Below are 16,693 nucleotides of genomic sequence, written 5' to 3'. Positions count from 1 at the left end.
TGCTCTTCCCTGGGGCTTAGTGCACCAGGTGTGTCTGCCCCTGCCGCCCGGCACAGCAGTGCCACCCAGTGCACACGGCCGGTCTGTGGGGGGGCGCCCGCGGCGCTTGTCCCACTTCTCAGGGTACGGTGACATATGACTAGAGCTACAGCGAGGGACCAGCGTCCAAAGGGATAAAAAGGCTGTGTGCCCCTCTTCCCGCCCCCCTGACACACTTTCCCATGGGTGGGGGGTTTCAGATGTCATGGGGCAGGAATCCTGGTGGCCAGGGACTGGGGCATTTGCCCCTGATACTGCCTGTGCCACCTGCCTCGAGCAGCCTGGCCCCTTCTCCCACCCCATGCCGGGGGTAATGCCCCGACTCCCACGGCATCCTGCTTGACTCTGGGATGGGGGCCATGCCGCCTGCACTCCAGACACCCCAACAAGGCTCTGGCTGGGGAGTGGCTACACTTGAGGCAGAAATTGGCCCTCAGCCTATGCCAAGGTGACGAGTTGTGGCTGCCGTAGCACTGGGGAGCCCAGACTGACACTGGGGACCTGACTGGCAGAGGCATGGAGCACTCACAACCCCCAGCAGGTCAGGGGCAGTCAGCATCCTTGTCAGTCTGGCCCCAGGGGTCTCCAGCTGACTCCCCAGGGGCACTTAGGGGAGGGGGATGAGCCCAGCATGGGGACAGTGGGTGAGTCTCCAGCCCTGCTGTCACTATGAGCTGCACACAGGTCGCCCCAGGGTGTTCAGGCCACTATTACCCTCGCCATCGGGCTCCTAGCACCATCTTCCTCATGTCACCATAAGGTGCAGCGCGTGCCCTGGCCAAGGGGAGGGGTGGCTGTGTGTGCAGACAGCGCGCCACGGGCAGAAGGAACGAGCGTGCCGAGGAGACAGGTGCAGGCAGGCAGGTCTGCATGGCCAGGGCTCCATCCAGGTGGGTGCCAGCCCTGGGCACTGCCGGATGTAGGACCCAGCAGGGGTGGGAGTCTTTGACTTCTCTCTGTGTCTCTGAGTGGGGAACCTGTCCTGTCCGTGCCTTTTGTCTGGTGGCTGCAGGCCACATTGTGCATGGGTAGCTAGGCCTAGGGACGGGCTGTGCTGGGAGACGCAACTCCACCTTTGTTCCCCACCTACACCCGTGAGGGGTCGGGGGCTGCTCACTGCTGATGCCTTGTGTCATAGGGGAACCGGTGCTGCGGCACCAAGCCCACGTGCTGCTGGACCCTGGGCTGGCAGGAACCACCTGCACCACCAGCAGAGCGAAAGCGCTGGAAAGAAACCGCCCCAGCCATGCAGGAAACCCCCTCCCCGGCGCTATCCCTCTTCAGGCCCACATCTCCGGCAGGGGTCCCGCTCCCAGCACACCCCGCGCCCGGGCCTTTTGACTCTGTGTTGCTGTGATGTCTTGTTTTGGATTCTCAGCCGGCTCTTCTGTCTGCGATATCTGATCTCTCTCTCTGTTTTTTTCTTCCCTATCTTTTAACGTTTCCCCCTGTTTCCCTCCCTGACGCACATTCTCTTTCTCTTGCTCTTTCTCTGTCTCTTCCCCGTCTCTCTCTCCCCCCCTTTTGCCTCTTTACTAGTCCATGGTGGAAAAGGTATTAGGTTTACCCTTAGTGAAGAAATTTATCCAGAGAAGGGTACGTCTGCCATTCTCAACCCCGATGCACCTGTCCCGAGCACCCCACCCCACCCGCCGGTCAGGGCTAGTAACAGTCCCAGCACCCAGAGCAGGCTGCTCGCCCCCCTGCAGGGAGGGTTCTTCGGGGCCCGTTCACTCGGGGCTGGTTGAGAAGCCGGAGGACTTGCCTCCATCCATGCCTGGGCCGCATCCATGGCTCTGGTTCTCCGAGTCAGACCCCTGCAGGCAAATTTTACAGGCAACGGTCCCGGCAGCGGGTGGGTTGGGACAATGTCTGTCCATCTGTCTGAAAGAAGCCGTCTTCTTCCTCCTTTCGAGATGGCAGGTGCAGGCATTGCTGCGTGTCATGCCAAGGGCTGTGCTGCGTGGGTAGGAGCAGAGGATCAGATGGGTCCATTCTGGCTTCAAAGTCTCTTAGCCTTGGTACCCCGAGCACCTTGGTTTAGTCTGCTCTGCAGCGGGTGGGATGGGAAGGTGCTGCTGGGCTCCAGAGCCCAGCTGGGAGCAAGGTCCAGATGGCTGAGAGGGCCCGAACCTCTGCTCTGCTGAGCCAGGCTCAGGCAGCCTGTCATCACCAAGTCTCCCAGAGCTTTGCTGTGAAAGCATGGCATGGGATGTGCTGTGATGCCCACCTGGCCTTGGCCTTGAAGAGCCCGGGGGGGTGCTAGAATAACCAAGCTGGGGCCGGCAGCTCACCAGCCTCAGGGAGACTCTTACTAGCCTTGCTCCAGGTGCACACACCAAGCCCTGCCCCGCTACCCCCCTTCAGCAAGTGGAATGACTGCATCAGGATGGGGGCGGGGGGCTGCCACCCCGCACACGGCTTGGCACTGCCACTCGCCTTCCAGCTGCCGGTGTCAGCTCCACGTTGGCCTGCGGAGCGGCACGGCGGTTTGTTTGTTCCATGCTTGCGTTGAGCACCGAGATGGTCTCTCCTCCTGCCCTTGATCTTTGGATTGAATGAGTCTCAGCATGTGACTCGGGGGGTGGGGAGGGGCGGGTATCGCTTTGGTTCAGTGCAGATCTGGAGGGACAAGAAAAATGTCCGTGGGTGCATCTGTTCAGCGGGCAGGGGCCAAAGACTATGGATCCGGAGGATTTATCCCGCCCTCCCCCGCACCAGAGCGTCCGCTGCACCCCCCTCACCTCCACTTTTCAGATGCAGCTGGAGCCAGTGCATGCAGAAACCACCCCCTGGCCCTATGGGTCACAAGCTTGCACTGCAGCAGCCCCAGTCTCAGCTATCCGAGCTGAGGGAGTAGCTCCGTTAGCTGCCAGCAACAGTAGGCTGTTATCCGCAATCACTGCACACCCTTTTGCCATAAGGCCACACAGGCACAAGTCCAAGGGCGTGCACTGTGCCTATGAGTAAGGTGATCAGCCCAGACAAGCCAAGATGCTTCTCTCAGCAGGGGTTTCCTTCAGGATCCCACCTGCACCCCCCACTCTGCCTCCAAGGGGATGCTTACTGCTGTGCTCTGCCCAGAGCCCCCAAACCACAGCCAGAGTAGGCCAGTGCAGATCAGCGCTCAGTAGCTCCCTTCTCTCCTGTCTGGGGGCCAGGCCCCAGCTGGAGTCCCACGGTGCTGGTGTGCTGCACAGTGGTAACATGGCACTGCGGGTAGCATAGCTCCTGGAGGAACCCAGTCCCAAAGCCCCTGGCATAAAGGGAGAGAGCTGCACCACTGCTCCGCTTTGCACAGACAGCCCCGGGGGGCTACGGCTGGGCCCAGTGGGTTATACCACCATTGCATGGCTCTTGCAGGCCTGGTGCTGGCCAGACTTATAGGGTCTGTCCAGACAGGGCCTGCATGACTCACACCAACGCCTCCAACTCCACAAAGCTAGTCCTTTGCTCTGCAGCAAGGGGTTTATCCTGGGCCCAGGGTGGGCTTGAGAGCTGCACTTGGAAGAGGGTCTATCCATGCAGCAGGGACCAGCTAACCCCAGCCCTGGAGCACTTTCCCACCCCAAATTCCTGCTTCAGGATCCATAGTCTCCGAGCCTTGCAGAACAGGATGGCTCCCTGCAGTCGCCAGCCTGCCTCTCTCAGCCCTGTTTTCCCCACAATGGTTTGGAAGAGTCTCCTGCACCCTCACTGGACTTTTGGACCCCTCAGTTGGATGGAATTGCTGCAATCCCGTCCAACACGCCGTGCCGTGCGTGTGGCCCCCTCACTCTCCCTGCCCTCCGCCCCACGCTGCATGCGGTGTCCCAAGCCAGCCTGTTTGGGAAGCTGAACCAGCCAGCGGATTGAGATTTGCCTTTGGGGAAACTGCAGGGCGCGTTGGCTGTTGGGGGGTGGATCTTGGGGCAGGGAGGGAGGGGCACAGCTGGTGGTCTCAGGTCACAACTGCTTGCTCGCCGGCAGTCTGGGACTGTGGGATTCTGGGCTAGTGGAGGGTAAGGGGGGGCTGGGGTGTCAGGTTAGACGCTGCCCGCACCCACCAGGATGGATCGGAGGGATGTGGCATCTGAGCTGTGACACATAGTAGACCCTGCTAGGCCCATTAAGGGATGCTCCGTTCTGGCCCCCTGCCTCGCCACTTGGAGTAGTCAGTGGCTGCCCCAAGGAGCCATAGCGAGAGGGGAGGAGGGAGCGTGTTGTGGTGCCTGAGCAGGACGACCTTGCCCCCCAGCTGTGCTAGTGGCTCTGCCCAGGGTGCCCAGCTCACCGTGTGTAGGCATGGGCACAGAAGCAGTGCAAGCCTTTCTGAACCCAGCCCACAGTCAGTCCTCTCTCCTCCAAGGCACTAATAGAAAGGATCAGAAACTTCCTCAGCTGAACCCTACCTCCACCAAGCTCCCCTGCCTGCATGTTCGAAGTGGCTCAGCACCCAAATGAATTACAGAGCCCCTGTGACCAGGTCCTGTCCCAGCCGCTGCCTATGAGTTATGGCCCAATAACAGAGGAAGATCACTGCTGCAATTAGCCTTGGCCTCTGCACTTCCCCCTTCGCTTTGAAAAGATGAGGCCTGTGTGACCCCCCCCCCCATACCTCCTCAGCATCTTGTGCCAATATTTCATTTCTAGTGCATGACAAAGGCGATACCGTGCAGCTCTGCAGGGAGCAGAAATGCTGTTGCAGGAGCCCCGGGGCTCAGCCCAAGCTTCTAGAGGCGAGGTTAGGAGAGCCAGGAGTCCAGAGTCCTGGGTTCTTGGCTCTGCCACAGACTATGCAGGTGGGCCTTGGTCATGACACGTGCATGGTTGTAACACCAAGAACTGCAACTGCAGAGCTCCTGGAGCAAAAGGAAAAGACGCACAAAAGCAAGAGGTGCCGAGAGGCGTGGGGAAGGGAGAACATCTTGCTCAAGGTCAGTGGTAGAACTGGAAATAAGCTAGAACTCGGGCTCCGGGTCCACCGTGCTCTCCATTGGGTGATGCTGCATCTCCCTTACACAGCAGGGAGATGAGGGCCCAGAGGAGCATGGCTCAGGTCCTGGTCTTGTAGCCAGCCAGGGTCATTCTGCTGCCTCCCATAGAGTTGCTCCAGGGCTGCACATTGAAAATCGCCACAGCGATTACCAGCCCCAAGGGAAGGGTAATAGGAGACTGGACTAGCAGCACCATGCACCTTTCACCTAGGCTTTGCTCAAGCATGGGGAAGGCTGGGGCTGCCCTTCACCCCACATCCATCTCCCACGGCTGCTTTGGGGAAAGCAAGGGGTGAGGATAGAAATATTCTGAAAACGTAGTGCATCTGAGCTGCTTGGAGCAAGCAGGTGATCCGAGTCCTCCAGCTGGGCATGGCCAGGGCACAGCTTTGCCCAAGGTCCTCAGGCCAGGCCAGGCCAGGCACTCACTCCTTCCCTTCCCCTTGTGGAGCAGGATCTGGCGTGGATGACCCAGTTGGGGAGGTGTCCGTCCATGTGGAGCTCTTCACACACCCTGGCACTGGGGAGCACAAGGTCACCGTCAAAGGTAGGTCCCATGTGAAGGCAGGGCCAAGAGCTGAGCACAAGGCTGGCAGTGGCTGCCTGGCCTTGGCCTCTGGCTCTGGGCCCGAGCTGCATAGTGCTGTATGACCGCGGGACTAGTGCTTGTACGTCCCCCAGGGCAACACATGGAGTGCGTGCCAGGGAAACGCAGGGAGCCCCCACCCTCAACTCTGCCCCCTTGCCAGCCCATACCCACACCCCTGCAGAGGGGCTAGTACAAGCACTTGCAGGGAGTTGAAGCCTTCAGCAACTGAGCTGCCAAAAGCTAAGAGCGGTCAGAGCGACCAGACAGACCCCGCAGACGACTCCCCAGCCCGGAGCCCGCAGCCCCCGCTCTGCCCACCCCCACGCTGCTCTGACACGGCTCTCTTTCTGGCAGTGGTGGCTGCTAACGACCTGAAGTGGCAGACATCCGGCATCTTCCGGCCCTTCATTGAGGTCAACATCATTGGGCCTAGTCTCAGCGACAAGAAGAGGAAATTTGCCACCAAGTCCAAGAACAACAGCTGGGCACCCAAATACAACGAGAGCTTCCAGTTGTGAGTGATACTGCTGCACATTTTCTTCCTCCCCAACTTCCCTGCCTCCAGGCAGCTGAGCTGGACAGGGCCAAGAGTTGCAAGTGGGGTGGAGTCAGTAAGGCCACCACTGCCTCCCTTCTCTGCCCCTTACCTGATGCTGGAGCTCAGCTAGGGAGGTGCAATGGCACTCAGGGTGCCTGCCAGGGCTGCTCCCATGTTTTTCTAGTAGTGCCATGGCCGGTGAGCAAGAGGGCACAAGCCCCAGGAGCTGCGTCAGGGGAAGGAGGGTGGGTGCAGCTCCCACAGTAGGTACAAGCAGAGCCCTCAGTGGCAGCCCACGGTGCAGGAGCAGTGGCTGGAAGTTTCTTGCTGTGGGGAGCAGATGTCACCCTTTTAGACTGAAATATCAGTGTTTAAACAGCCACTTGACTTGCATGTCAGCACCAACTGCAGAGGTGCCATTCTGCTGCCCTCAGCCCAGTAGCGAGCCTCCAGCTGCTGCTTTTGCACCCCTGTGCTGCCGCCACCCATTTCCCCCTCTGCCTCCTTCCCTCTAGAACTAGTTTTCCCTGAGGACTGAAGCTTTTGCGTTCTGCAAAAAGGTGCCCACCTGCTTCCCGGAGCAAAGGGCTGGGCTGAACAGCATCTCCCTCTGTGTACCGTGGGCTGCTCACCCGCAGGGAGACCAGGTACATCGTGGGAGATGCAATCCAAGCACCAAGCCAGGTTTACGGAGGAGAACGTGAGCACAAAGCAGCTGAACCACAACGGCCTTGAGACATCCATGCGACAAGGCCATCCGTCTGTCACACAGCTTCTTTTCAAGCCTCAGCCTTGAAACTTTGGCTAGCTTGAATTTTTCAGGATAAAAATTTAGCAGCAACCAACTTCGCCATTTTTTTCTGGCTGCTGCCACCTTTCAAGTGCCAGCTTCGGGCTAGGCCTTAAGCCCCAGACTCTGGTCCCTGGCAGAGCCCAGCTCAGGGCCAACAGAAACAGTCTGTCTGCAGCTGGTACTTTAGTTTTGCAATTCACACCAGCAACCATGTCAGCCATCATTAGAGCAAATATGATGGTGCAGACTGATGCTCATGAAGAAGCCTTTGATCAACACCCCCTCCCTAGTAAACTGTCACTCATAAGTAATTATTCAATCTGTTACCACATCAGCTGAAGAGCTTACAGAACTAGGTTTTTAGGATGGGCAAAGAATGAACAAGATGACTGCAAGACCTGGAACCTGAGTTGGATAATGCCTTGCCCCCTCCCACAGGCTCCCTGGCCCCACATCAGGCAAGCCCCTCAAGCCATCTGACTGCCTATGTGCAGCTGCCTTTCTTCACTGGGGGGTGGTGGGGATATATTGCAGCCTGCCTGCCAGGAGGTGGCATTACATAGGGGGAGCACCGATGGAGCAGAGCCTCTGGTTTCCTAGATATTAGGGCTGGAAAAGGGACTTCCAAGGGGGAAGTCAGGAAAGGTCAGAGGATCCCCGCAAGATAAGTATTCAAATGTTTCTTTAAAAAAGTGCCCAGAGTAGGTGCTTGCACCACCGGGGGGGGGAGTGGGGGGGTGTCTGTTCCAGGCCTTGGGGGCTAGGACTGTAAAGAAGTTTTTCCTTCTGTGTATCCCAAAACAGTCTTGCAGGAGTTTGTGACCATTGGATCTTGCCCTCCCTTGGGGTGCCTTGGTGAACAGGTGTTCCCCCATATCCTGATGCACACCCCTTATGTACTTTTGGTGGCAGCCTGGCTCCCCTGAGCCTGCACTTCTCCAGGCTGAAGAGTCCCATAGCTCATAGCCAGTCTTCATAAGACCAGTTCTCTTGCCCTCTGACCATGCATGGGGCTCTCCTCTGGACTCTTTCAAGCTTCTTCACGTCCTTCCCGAGTTGTGGAGCCCAGAATTGGATGCAGGAGGACGACGACATCCTGGACCTTGCTTGAGATGCATCGGAAGATGCAAGCCAGAGTTTTGTTTGCTTCGCCAGCTGCAGTATCACGTGGGTGCCTCATGTTCATCTTGTGGTCAATCATGACCCCCAAGTCTCTTTTGGTTATAGTGCTAGTGAGTGTAGCATTGCCGAGCCTAAGTGTGATGCAGCTTTCCTGAGCTCCGCTCCCACCCCCACCCAAGGTGGAGCACTTTGCATTTCTCCGTATTGAATGCCACCAGGTTTTCATCTGCCCAGCTTGCAAGCCTATCAAGGCTGGCCTGGATCACCAGCCTATCCTCAAGTGCGGACACTCTTCCCCAAAGTTTGGAGTCATCAGCAAACTTAGCCAGTCCACTTCTTAAAATGACCCAAACATGGGTGTAAGGCTACATTAAAGAGAGTACAGGTCTGAGAACCGGGCCTTGGGGGGCACCGAGTGCTGTGTTGATTCAGTTCCATCAACTACTACTTTCTGGGTCCAGCCTCAGAGCCAATTCCCCAGCCATTGGACTGGGGAGTAGCTGAGACCTCAGTTGCCCAATTTTTCCATAAGAACATCATGGCACACCAGGTCAAAGGCTTTTTTAAAAAGTCAAATATATGACATCAGCCTCTTCCCTTTTGTTCAGGTGATACATCACCTGCTCATAGAAGGGAATGAGGTTGGTCAGGCAAGACCTACCTGCACCAAACCCATGCTGGGTATCCCTCAGAATATTGCCTTCTGTTACCCTATCAAGAATGTCAATATTTGATAATTTTCTCCAAAATCTTCCCAGGGATTGAGGTCAAACTGATTAGCCTGTAGTTTCCCAGGTCTTCTTTCCTCCCTTTCTTGAAGATGGGCACCACCTTGGCCTTCCTCCAATCTTCAGGTACTTCCCAAGTACCACAAGTTCTCAAATATCCTTGCCCCTGGCTGTGCTATGATGTCTGCCAGTTCCTTTAGCACTTTTGGGTGCAATCTATCAAGACCAGCTGATTTGTAGGGGTCCAGCCTCTCAAGATGCTCCCTCACGAGGTCCATGCCAATAGCAGGCATATATTCATCCTCACCCTGGTCATCCCACATCATGTCAGGCAGGGTGGTCCCTTTGGGCTGCTGAAAAACCAATGCAAAGTAGATTGGCTTTTTCCTGGGTGGCGGTAGATGGGTGCCCCAGCTGGTTTAGCAGGGGTCCAATGTTGCCCCCCCCCTTTTCTTTTTTTTTTTTTTCCTTTCAACTCCCCACGTATCTGAAGGATTTATTGTCCTTGATTCACGTAGCCAGTTTGAGTTTGGTTGCAGCCTTGGCTTTCCTAGTTCGCTCCCTAGCGCAGAACACTCCTCCTTCATGGCGTTTCCCCCATCTTCCATGCTTTATAAACCTTTCTTTTTAGACATAGCAGCTCCATGCATTCCTTGCTGAGCCAAAGGGGTTGTTAAGTCTTTTTAACCACCATCCCAACCCATAGGAACGGACTCCCCTTGTGCTTCTAGGATCGCTGCCTTAAGGAGCAACCTCATCCTGAACTCCCCTCCCTGTGAAGTCGTGTCCTCTCAGGGCCTCAAGAACAAGCCTCCTGAGCTTATGAAAAAGTCAACTTCCCTAAAGTCGAGGACTACTGCATCGCTGGCTGACTTGCCAGCTTTGTGATGGATAGCGACAGCGTAGTCACCATCTCCCAGCTTCCCTTCAATGCTCAGGTTGCCGATTACATCATCCCCTTTGGTCAGTACCAGGTCCAGCAGCACCTTGCCTCTCGTCAGCCCATAAACTTCTTGAGAAAGGTAGAGCTCATCCACGTGCATAAGGAAGTTTTGAGACTGATCAGATTTGGCCGAGTGCTCTTCCCACGAGACGACCGGGTAGCTGAAGCCTCCCATGAGAACCACGCACCGGGAGCGTGCGGCCCCAGCCAGCTCCCTGCCCGCAGCAAAGTAAGGGAGTCCATGCGGCTGACCGCAGCCCTCAGTGCACATGCGCTGGGGGGGCAACTGAGGCAAGGACAGTACTTGGCACTTCTGGGATCCAGTCTGCATGGTGGCCACACACTCGCCCAAGGTAGAAAGCACCCCCCTTCACTCACAGCTACAGGGAAGGAGGCAGGACAATTTGGCAGAGGCTGACAGTTCTCCTTTTTGAGCAGGAAAAGGGCGGTTCACAGACTCCAGTACTGGCCTGGGGCTACTGGCCAACTACATTCCCCTCTGCCCCAGGCAGAGTAAACAGGAGGTCCCTGGGCAGTAAGGGGTTAACAGGGTGCCTGTACTCTTCTCCCAATGCAGCACCCTAGGCAGCGAGACAGGCCCAGAGTGCTACGAGCTGCAGGTGTGCGTGAAGGACTACTGCTTCGCCCGCGAGGACCGCACCGTGGGCATCGCCGTGATGCAGCTCAAGGACATCATGCAGCGTGGCAGCTGTGCCTGCTGGCTGCCCCTGGGCCGGCGCATCCACATGGATGACACGGGCCTCACCGTCCTGCGTATCCTCTCGCAGCGCAACAACGACGAGGTGGCCAAGGAGTTCGTCAAGCTCAAGTCAGACACGCGCTCAGCGGAAGAAGGCAGCAGTTAAGGCCCCCTCCCCATAGTAGAACCTCCCCCCCACCTCCATGTCCCTTATACAGCATGCTCCAGCCATGTAAAAGCCATACAGATCATCTGACCAACCGCCCCTGTCCCCAGGTCAGGGAACAGAGCCCTACCCAGGACAGTCATTGCCCAAAACCAAGGATCCAGACACACTCCAGTGCCCCCCCCCACCCACAGGCTGTAGCCACGGCACTGGCTGATCCGGAGCAGGGGTAGGGGAAGGGGGAAGCTTCCCTGCTGGAGGAAATATTAGCCTCTCCCCAGCCTGCTTCAACTGCAACAGACACCAGGAACATGGGGTACCCAACCGTGAAGTCAGAGGGTGCTGTGGCCTTGTAGCAGGCTGTCCGACTCAGCAGGAAAGCAAGGAAAGATCCCAGACCTGCCAGGGACCGAGCCAAAATGAGACTCTCCCTTAGCAGCAGCAGTAAAGGGGTTCTGGCACAAGCAGCAGGGGCACAGCAGCATGTGTCCAAGCCTCTGCACCGCTGGAAGCTCCTTCCCTAGCACTGGTGAGGAGCCAGGAAGGGACAAGCTGTGCAAGGGCTCTGGGGCCTCCTTAGCAGCTGCTGGAAAGAGCCGATGAGGCACTCAAGCCAGAGGCTCAGGGCAGCATAGACTAAGGCCAGGTAAGAGGGCAGGGCAAGAGTGCTGGCACCAGCTGTGGCTGAAGGGAGATGGGCTCAGGCAGTGGCAGCAGGCAGGGCTGTCTGAGGATCCTCCACTGCAAGGCACACATGAGAACGATTCTGGCTGACCCTAGGGCCAGCTTCCTTCTAGCCAGCCCCTACAATGGGGGTGGGGATTGCTGCTGGCAGCCCCTGTGCCAAGATGCTTATTAATCCTCATAGCAGCAGCATTAAGCCATTGCTGTGGTCCTGGAGCAGAGACCTGTTGGGAGAGGGGAATACCAGGGCTTGGCTTTGGCCTTGTGGCCACTTGTGCTCTCAGGCATGGCCCAAAAGGGCTCAGTCCCCAGGCTGACAGGGCACACAGCACTGCTTACAGCCCCATTAGCAAGTGCGGGGGAAAGGGGGCTGAGGTCTCCTTTTAGGAAAGGAGAAGTAAGAAAAAACTGCTGCCACACCAAAGGAGAGGACACCCACCCTGCAGCAGCAGCCTGGCACCTGCCACAGCCGGCAGGCAGCTTGTAAAGATGGTCCCTGCTTCAAGGGACAGTGATGACTACTGGGCTTCCAGAGGGGATCAATCCCCTACCCCTCCTGTTGCCACATCCAGCTAGGTGAGGTACCTAGAAGACTGGGTCCTTACTACCCCCACCCCCCTTTCCCCACCACTCAGCCAAGAGGAGTTTTTTAGTGGGGAAAACCGAGCTCATCACCTAGTGTCCTGCCCTGGTACCACTGCCATTGCCTTGATCTGAGCCTAGGAGCAATGGGGGCTGTTGCTGTGGGGATATGGCTACCTGAACAGCACTTAGAAACCCAGCAGCCATGTGCAGGATGCACAGGCCCAGCCTGCTGAGCAGTGTCTAGAAGCCTTGGACCCTGGGCAGCTGCTATAGCCTCCACACTACATCACGCAAGGCCCTGCCTCACCCTGGAGGGAGGCAGGAGTAAAGGTCTGAGCAGGGCAGGGTGCAGGAGCCAGACCCCCCCTCCCCTTCCACAGCAGCATCCAGGCAGTGGGCCACTGCTGAGAGCCCTGGCAGGGCCCAGCAGCATCTCTACTTCAATGACAGCCCAGTCCTCCCCTTGCCCTCCTCATGGGTAGGTAGCCATGGTCCCACCAGCAGCTGACCCAGGAGCAGGGAGAGCTCAGCCCCTGCTCTGGCTTTGGTGCAGGTTAGAGCCTTGTGGTCCACTCCAGACCATGTGTTGTAGCCATAGCAGCACCCAGGCACCTGGGCAAGGGGGACAGGGGAATCCTCCAACCACAGCCCCGAGTGCCATGCCCACAGCCAGCCTCCCATCCCCACGTAGCGCTGTAGCTCTGGAGCGGGCAGAGGGAAGGGAGAGCCCCCCCACCCCTCCATGGCCAGCTGTAGGGCTGGTATCACAGGAAGTTGCTTCAGCACAGCCTGGTACCAGGCCATCTGCCCCAGCCAGCTCTATACATATGTAAATACATGTACACAGATCGTGTGACATGGTCTCGCACCAAAGGGCTATTGGGTCAGCGCCAGACTACTGGTGCCACGCATGACTGAGGCATGGCACTTTCAGCCAGGGGCACCCGCTCCCAGCCCTGCAGCATGCTCCTGCACAACAGGCTGGCAGTCTGCACAGGATCTTAGGGCACTTCTGCACAATCCAGTGCCCAGACAGGGCCTGACCTCCCCTCTGCCCATGAACAGCCTGGGCCCAGCACTCACCCCTGCCTGGCAGAGACCCTCCATCCCTACTCCCAGCCTATTCAGCCCACCCCAGAGGAAGTCAGGCTTTTGCCCAGGGCCAGCCTGTACCCTCCCTAGACAGGGTGCCCCAGGGGACAGAGGCACAGGAGCCAGAAGTAGGTGCCCTGGCAAGTTGAAGGACCTGGCCCTGTAGCACCTAATCTGTCCCCAGGCCTGCAAGAAATTGGCTTCAGCCCCCAGAAGGACAAAAGTCTTCCGCAAGAGACCTTCCCGGCACTTCAGCACGCACACCTCAAGAGCCCCTGAGCACACCTGCCAGAGGCCCTCTGGGCTGGAGCCATGGGGCCACGTACTGTCAGCAGAGGCTATTTCAGTGAACAGGGCCCTGCCAGCAGCTGAGGCACATGGCCATAGGCTTGGGCGGGCTGCAGTGGTGGCCGAATGCAGACACCTGCGCTGCCCTTTCCCCACAGGGCTGGATGGATCAGAGGTAGAGCCAGAACACACCAGTCTGCAGCTGAACTGCAAGTGATTGCTCACAGCTCATTTCTCCAACAGATCTCCACCCCCACACTCCTGGGGTGCAGTGCCAGCTCCTGCATCCAGGTCCTGCTGGCTAAGCCAGAGGTCATCTCTGTGCTCCCAGCACTCCTTCCTAATAGCTGCAGCTACATCCAAGACAGCTGCAAAACAAAATGCAGGGGTGGGAGCCTGCCCAGGGCTGCTGGGGAAGCAAGTGCAAGCCCCCCCAAGGGAGAAGGGGGAGGTGGGTAATGGGCCAAGCCCCAGCCAGAGGCAGAAGCTGGAAGGAGACATGTACTGTGCAGAGCAGAACTTGTGCACCCTCCGCAGGGAGGGGGGGGGAAGGGGACAAGGAGATCTGATTTGGCTCAAGAAAAAAGAAAGAGAGTGAGAAGCCTCCCACCGGGCCCATGCCAGTACAAGCAGGACCCAAAAATTGCCATGCTGGGGCCAGGCCAAAAATCTCACAAATCCCTGCAGCCAAGGGAGGGGAAACATTGGTGCTCAACACCGAGGGAGGCTGGCCCAGGGGGGAGGCTCAGCTCAGCTTCCTCCCAGCTGTTGCTATCCCCATCTCCCACAACTGTGGCTGTTCTCATCCACGAGGGCCTCCAGGGTGGGAATCCAGGCACAACACATGGCTTCACAGGTAGGACCCAGTGGCCACGAGTCCTGCTGGGTCATGGTGCCTCACGTGGCAAGGCCATTGCTGCTCTCTAGTCCTGACCAGCCCATGATCTCGTGCCACAAGGCAGGGCAAGAGGGAGCAACCCTGCTTGATGTACACTTCTGTGCCCTTGCAGGAGCACCCCCCTTAAGTCCTTCCATACAGAAGCCATCTCCATCCTGGCATCACCCTCCCTCCCACAGACACTGGAACCGAACGCCCCGCCCCCCACCAGCCCCCATTCCTTTTTCTATAGTAGTTGCCTGGGACCAAAAGTGTTTGCCGCTCACACCCGTTTCAGTTCAATGTTTACACTGAGGGCACTGATCCACACCGTGCGGACCCCCTCCCCACCCCAAATGCAGAGGGCTGCAGCACGAGCCAATCTGCCACGCACAGACTGACCTCAACCAAATGCAGCACGCCACGCCATGCCACGAGCTCAGCCCTCCAGCGAGGCAGGCAGCCCCGGGAATTACCAGCCCGTGGCTCCCCCCACCTCCAAGAACAGTTTGGCATGTGAGTGAAACCAACCAGACCGAGTCACTTCTGCTCGCGTAGCACCTCCATCACGCCCCGTGTCTGTACATACCCGACCTGGAGCAAACCGTGGTGACACACCTGGATGCATGACAGTGAGATGTTTTGCACTATTTTGACTTTTTTGGGCTCTGTAAAAATATTTTATTATTATAACTGACATTAAAAAAAACAAACCAACCAACCAATGAACAATGAAGGGAGTGCACCCTTCCCCAGCCTGCCTCAGGAAACAGCACTCTGCCCAGACAGGCGCTGGGAATTGGGTGCAGCCCCATACACCCAGTCCATGTGGTCAGCCCTGGCTCCAGCTGTAGCTGAGACCTGAACTTTTAGGTGCTCAAGGAAATTGGGGGGGAGGGGGGGAGGAATGCACAACACTGCAAAACTTTAGGGCTGCAGCTTTCTTCAGGCCTGTTCTCTGAAGAGCAAGACTGGATTGTCTAATCCAGACTGCCTGCCCCAAGCTCAGCACCTCCTTTAAAAAAAAAGGCCAATACCATTTCAGTGCCCCAGGCCTTCTTAGGGGCAGCCAGGCTAGGGGCACGCATGCACACTTTTAACAGCATATCCCTAGATGGGGAGATGTGGCCCTGGAGGGCAGACAGCTCTGGGCCAGAGTCTTGAAGGCTCCTCCCAAACAGAGGTTTCCCAGGTGATCATCCCAAGTCTCATGCTGTCCTAAATCCTTCAAGAGGAGTCAGGACATCTGGGTTTGTTCCCAGCTCTGCCACCTCTGTTCTACCCCATTGCAGAAGTGAGAGCAGGACGTTTGCCTGCCAAGGGTTGGAGGTCAGGGCACAGAGAGGGCCATGCATTCTGCAGAGGCCTCCATGCCCCTGTAGCCCTGCAACGAGCCATGTTCCTGTTGAGGGGCGCCTCAGCTTAGGCAGCAGACAGGCCCCCCCTCACCCTATGTTGATCACCCCCAGCCCCACACTAGCAGACTAGAGGCCAGGCAGCTTGCTCCTATGCCCAACCTCAGCCCACAAGTGCCGTGATGCACCGACGGGTGGGCAGACTCCACAGCATCAGACTTTATTAACAAACAACTTCAGACCAGTTCTAAAAAAACAGAGGCATTTCACCAAACAAGTGTGGGACTGGATGAGGTCCCAGCTCACATGCAGGCACCAGCTGCTGGAGCCTGGGAGACCAGTGCCCAGGGAGTCATCTGCAAGGGTATACCCGCTTTCCTCCCTTGGGAGCAGCAAGGACTCCCTACTCCTCCCAGCCAGGCAGCACCATCGTGCCCAGGACCAGCCCTCCCTACCATTCCAGACCAGTTTTTAAATAAATAATTGACTAAAATGAGTCATCTGTGCTCAGTTGCTGCTCACTGCAGCCCTGGCCCCTCTGCTCACACCCCTGGCCCAGCCCACTGGGAAGCAATGTGGTGATGCCACATGTACTCAGTCCAGAGTAAGCCTGGCTCTCCTCTGAATCCAGCATGACTCTGACAGGGTGCCAGAGAGGGGCTCCTTCCCCCTTTGTGCACAGCATTTTCCTAGTCCCATTGCTAAAACCAAAAGCTACCCAAAATGCATCCACGGCCATTAAGCTGTAGATGCATCTCTTGTTATTCCAGTGCCCATCTAGCATTAGGACGGAGGGGCTGCTTGCACTCAGTGCACGAAAATAAGGGCGTCGGAAGCCCACAGACCCGCCTTTGGAAGGGTGCAGTGCCCAGACCCTGCCTTCCAGTGCCTCAGTTGTCAGTCCCTTGAGTCCCAGAGCAGCTGGCTCCTTCTCCACAAGGCTTGGCCTGTCCACATAGCGGGCCATTGCGCGACTGATCCCTCCCTGGCAGCACGGCTCACACACGTGACAGGAATGTCAGGTTGAGGCCATCGGGAAGGCAGATCTCATCCAGGTGCACAGGAGAGTGGGAGAACGGCAGAGGTACAGGGAAGAGCTGAGCCGTGTCCACCAGCAGCTGGCAGGGGCCACTTGGGTTTTGTTCTGCCAGGTGTTTCTGTGGAGACAACCCTCCCATGAGTCACACTGCTGGGCACCCCCAGCTTTCCCCACATACT

General features: G+C 57.5%; 2 protein-coding genes across 2 annotated transcripts in view; one reads left to right on the top strand and one right to left on the bottom strand.

Annotated features, from left to right (window-relative positions):
• The window catches only part of UNC13A (unc-13 homolog A), a 104,154-nt gene extending 89,298 nt beyond the window's left edge, over positions 1-14,856 (top strand). Inside the window, exons 41-43 of the mRNA XM_090028008.1 lie at positions 5,470-5,562; positions 5,959-6,118; positions 10,306-14,856. Of these exons, the coding sequence (XP_089884134.1) occupies positions 5,470-5,562; positions 5,959-6,118; positions 10,306-10,594 (542 nt within the window). The 3' untranslated portion in view covers positions 10,595-14,856. The remainder of the gene's footprint in view (positions 1-5,469; positions 5,563-5,958; positions 6,119-10,305) is intronic.
• A 187-nt stretch (positions 14,857-15,043) lies between these two features.
• Positions 15,044-16,693, bottom strand: part of LOC149853311 (unconventional myosin-Vb-like) — a 42,732-nt gene continuing 41,082 nt past the window's right edge. Inside the window, exon 37 of the mRNA XM_090027922.1 lies at positions 15,044-16,632. Coding sequence (XP_089884048.1) covers positions 16,474-16,632 — 159 coding nt within the window. The 3' untranslated portion in view covers positions 15,044-16,473. The remainder of the gene's footprint in view (positions 16,633-16,693) is intronic.

This window comes from Crocodylus siamensis, chromosome 14 (assembly GCF_052110815.1).
Source record: "Crocodylus siamensis isolate JL-2025a chromosome 14, ASM5211081v1, whole genome shotgun sequence".
NCBI classification, from domain to species: Eukaryota; Metazoa; Chordata; order Crocodylia; family Crocodylidae; genus Crocodylus; species Crocodylus siamensis.
Note: the sequence above shows the minus strand (reverse complement) of the source record. Positions and strands in the feature narration are given on the sequence as shown.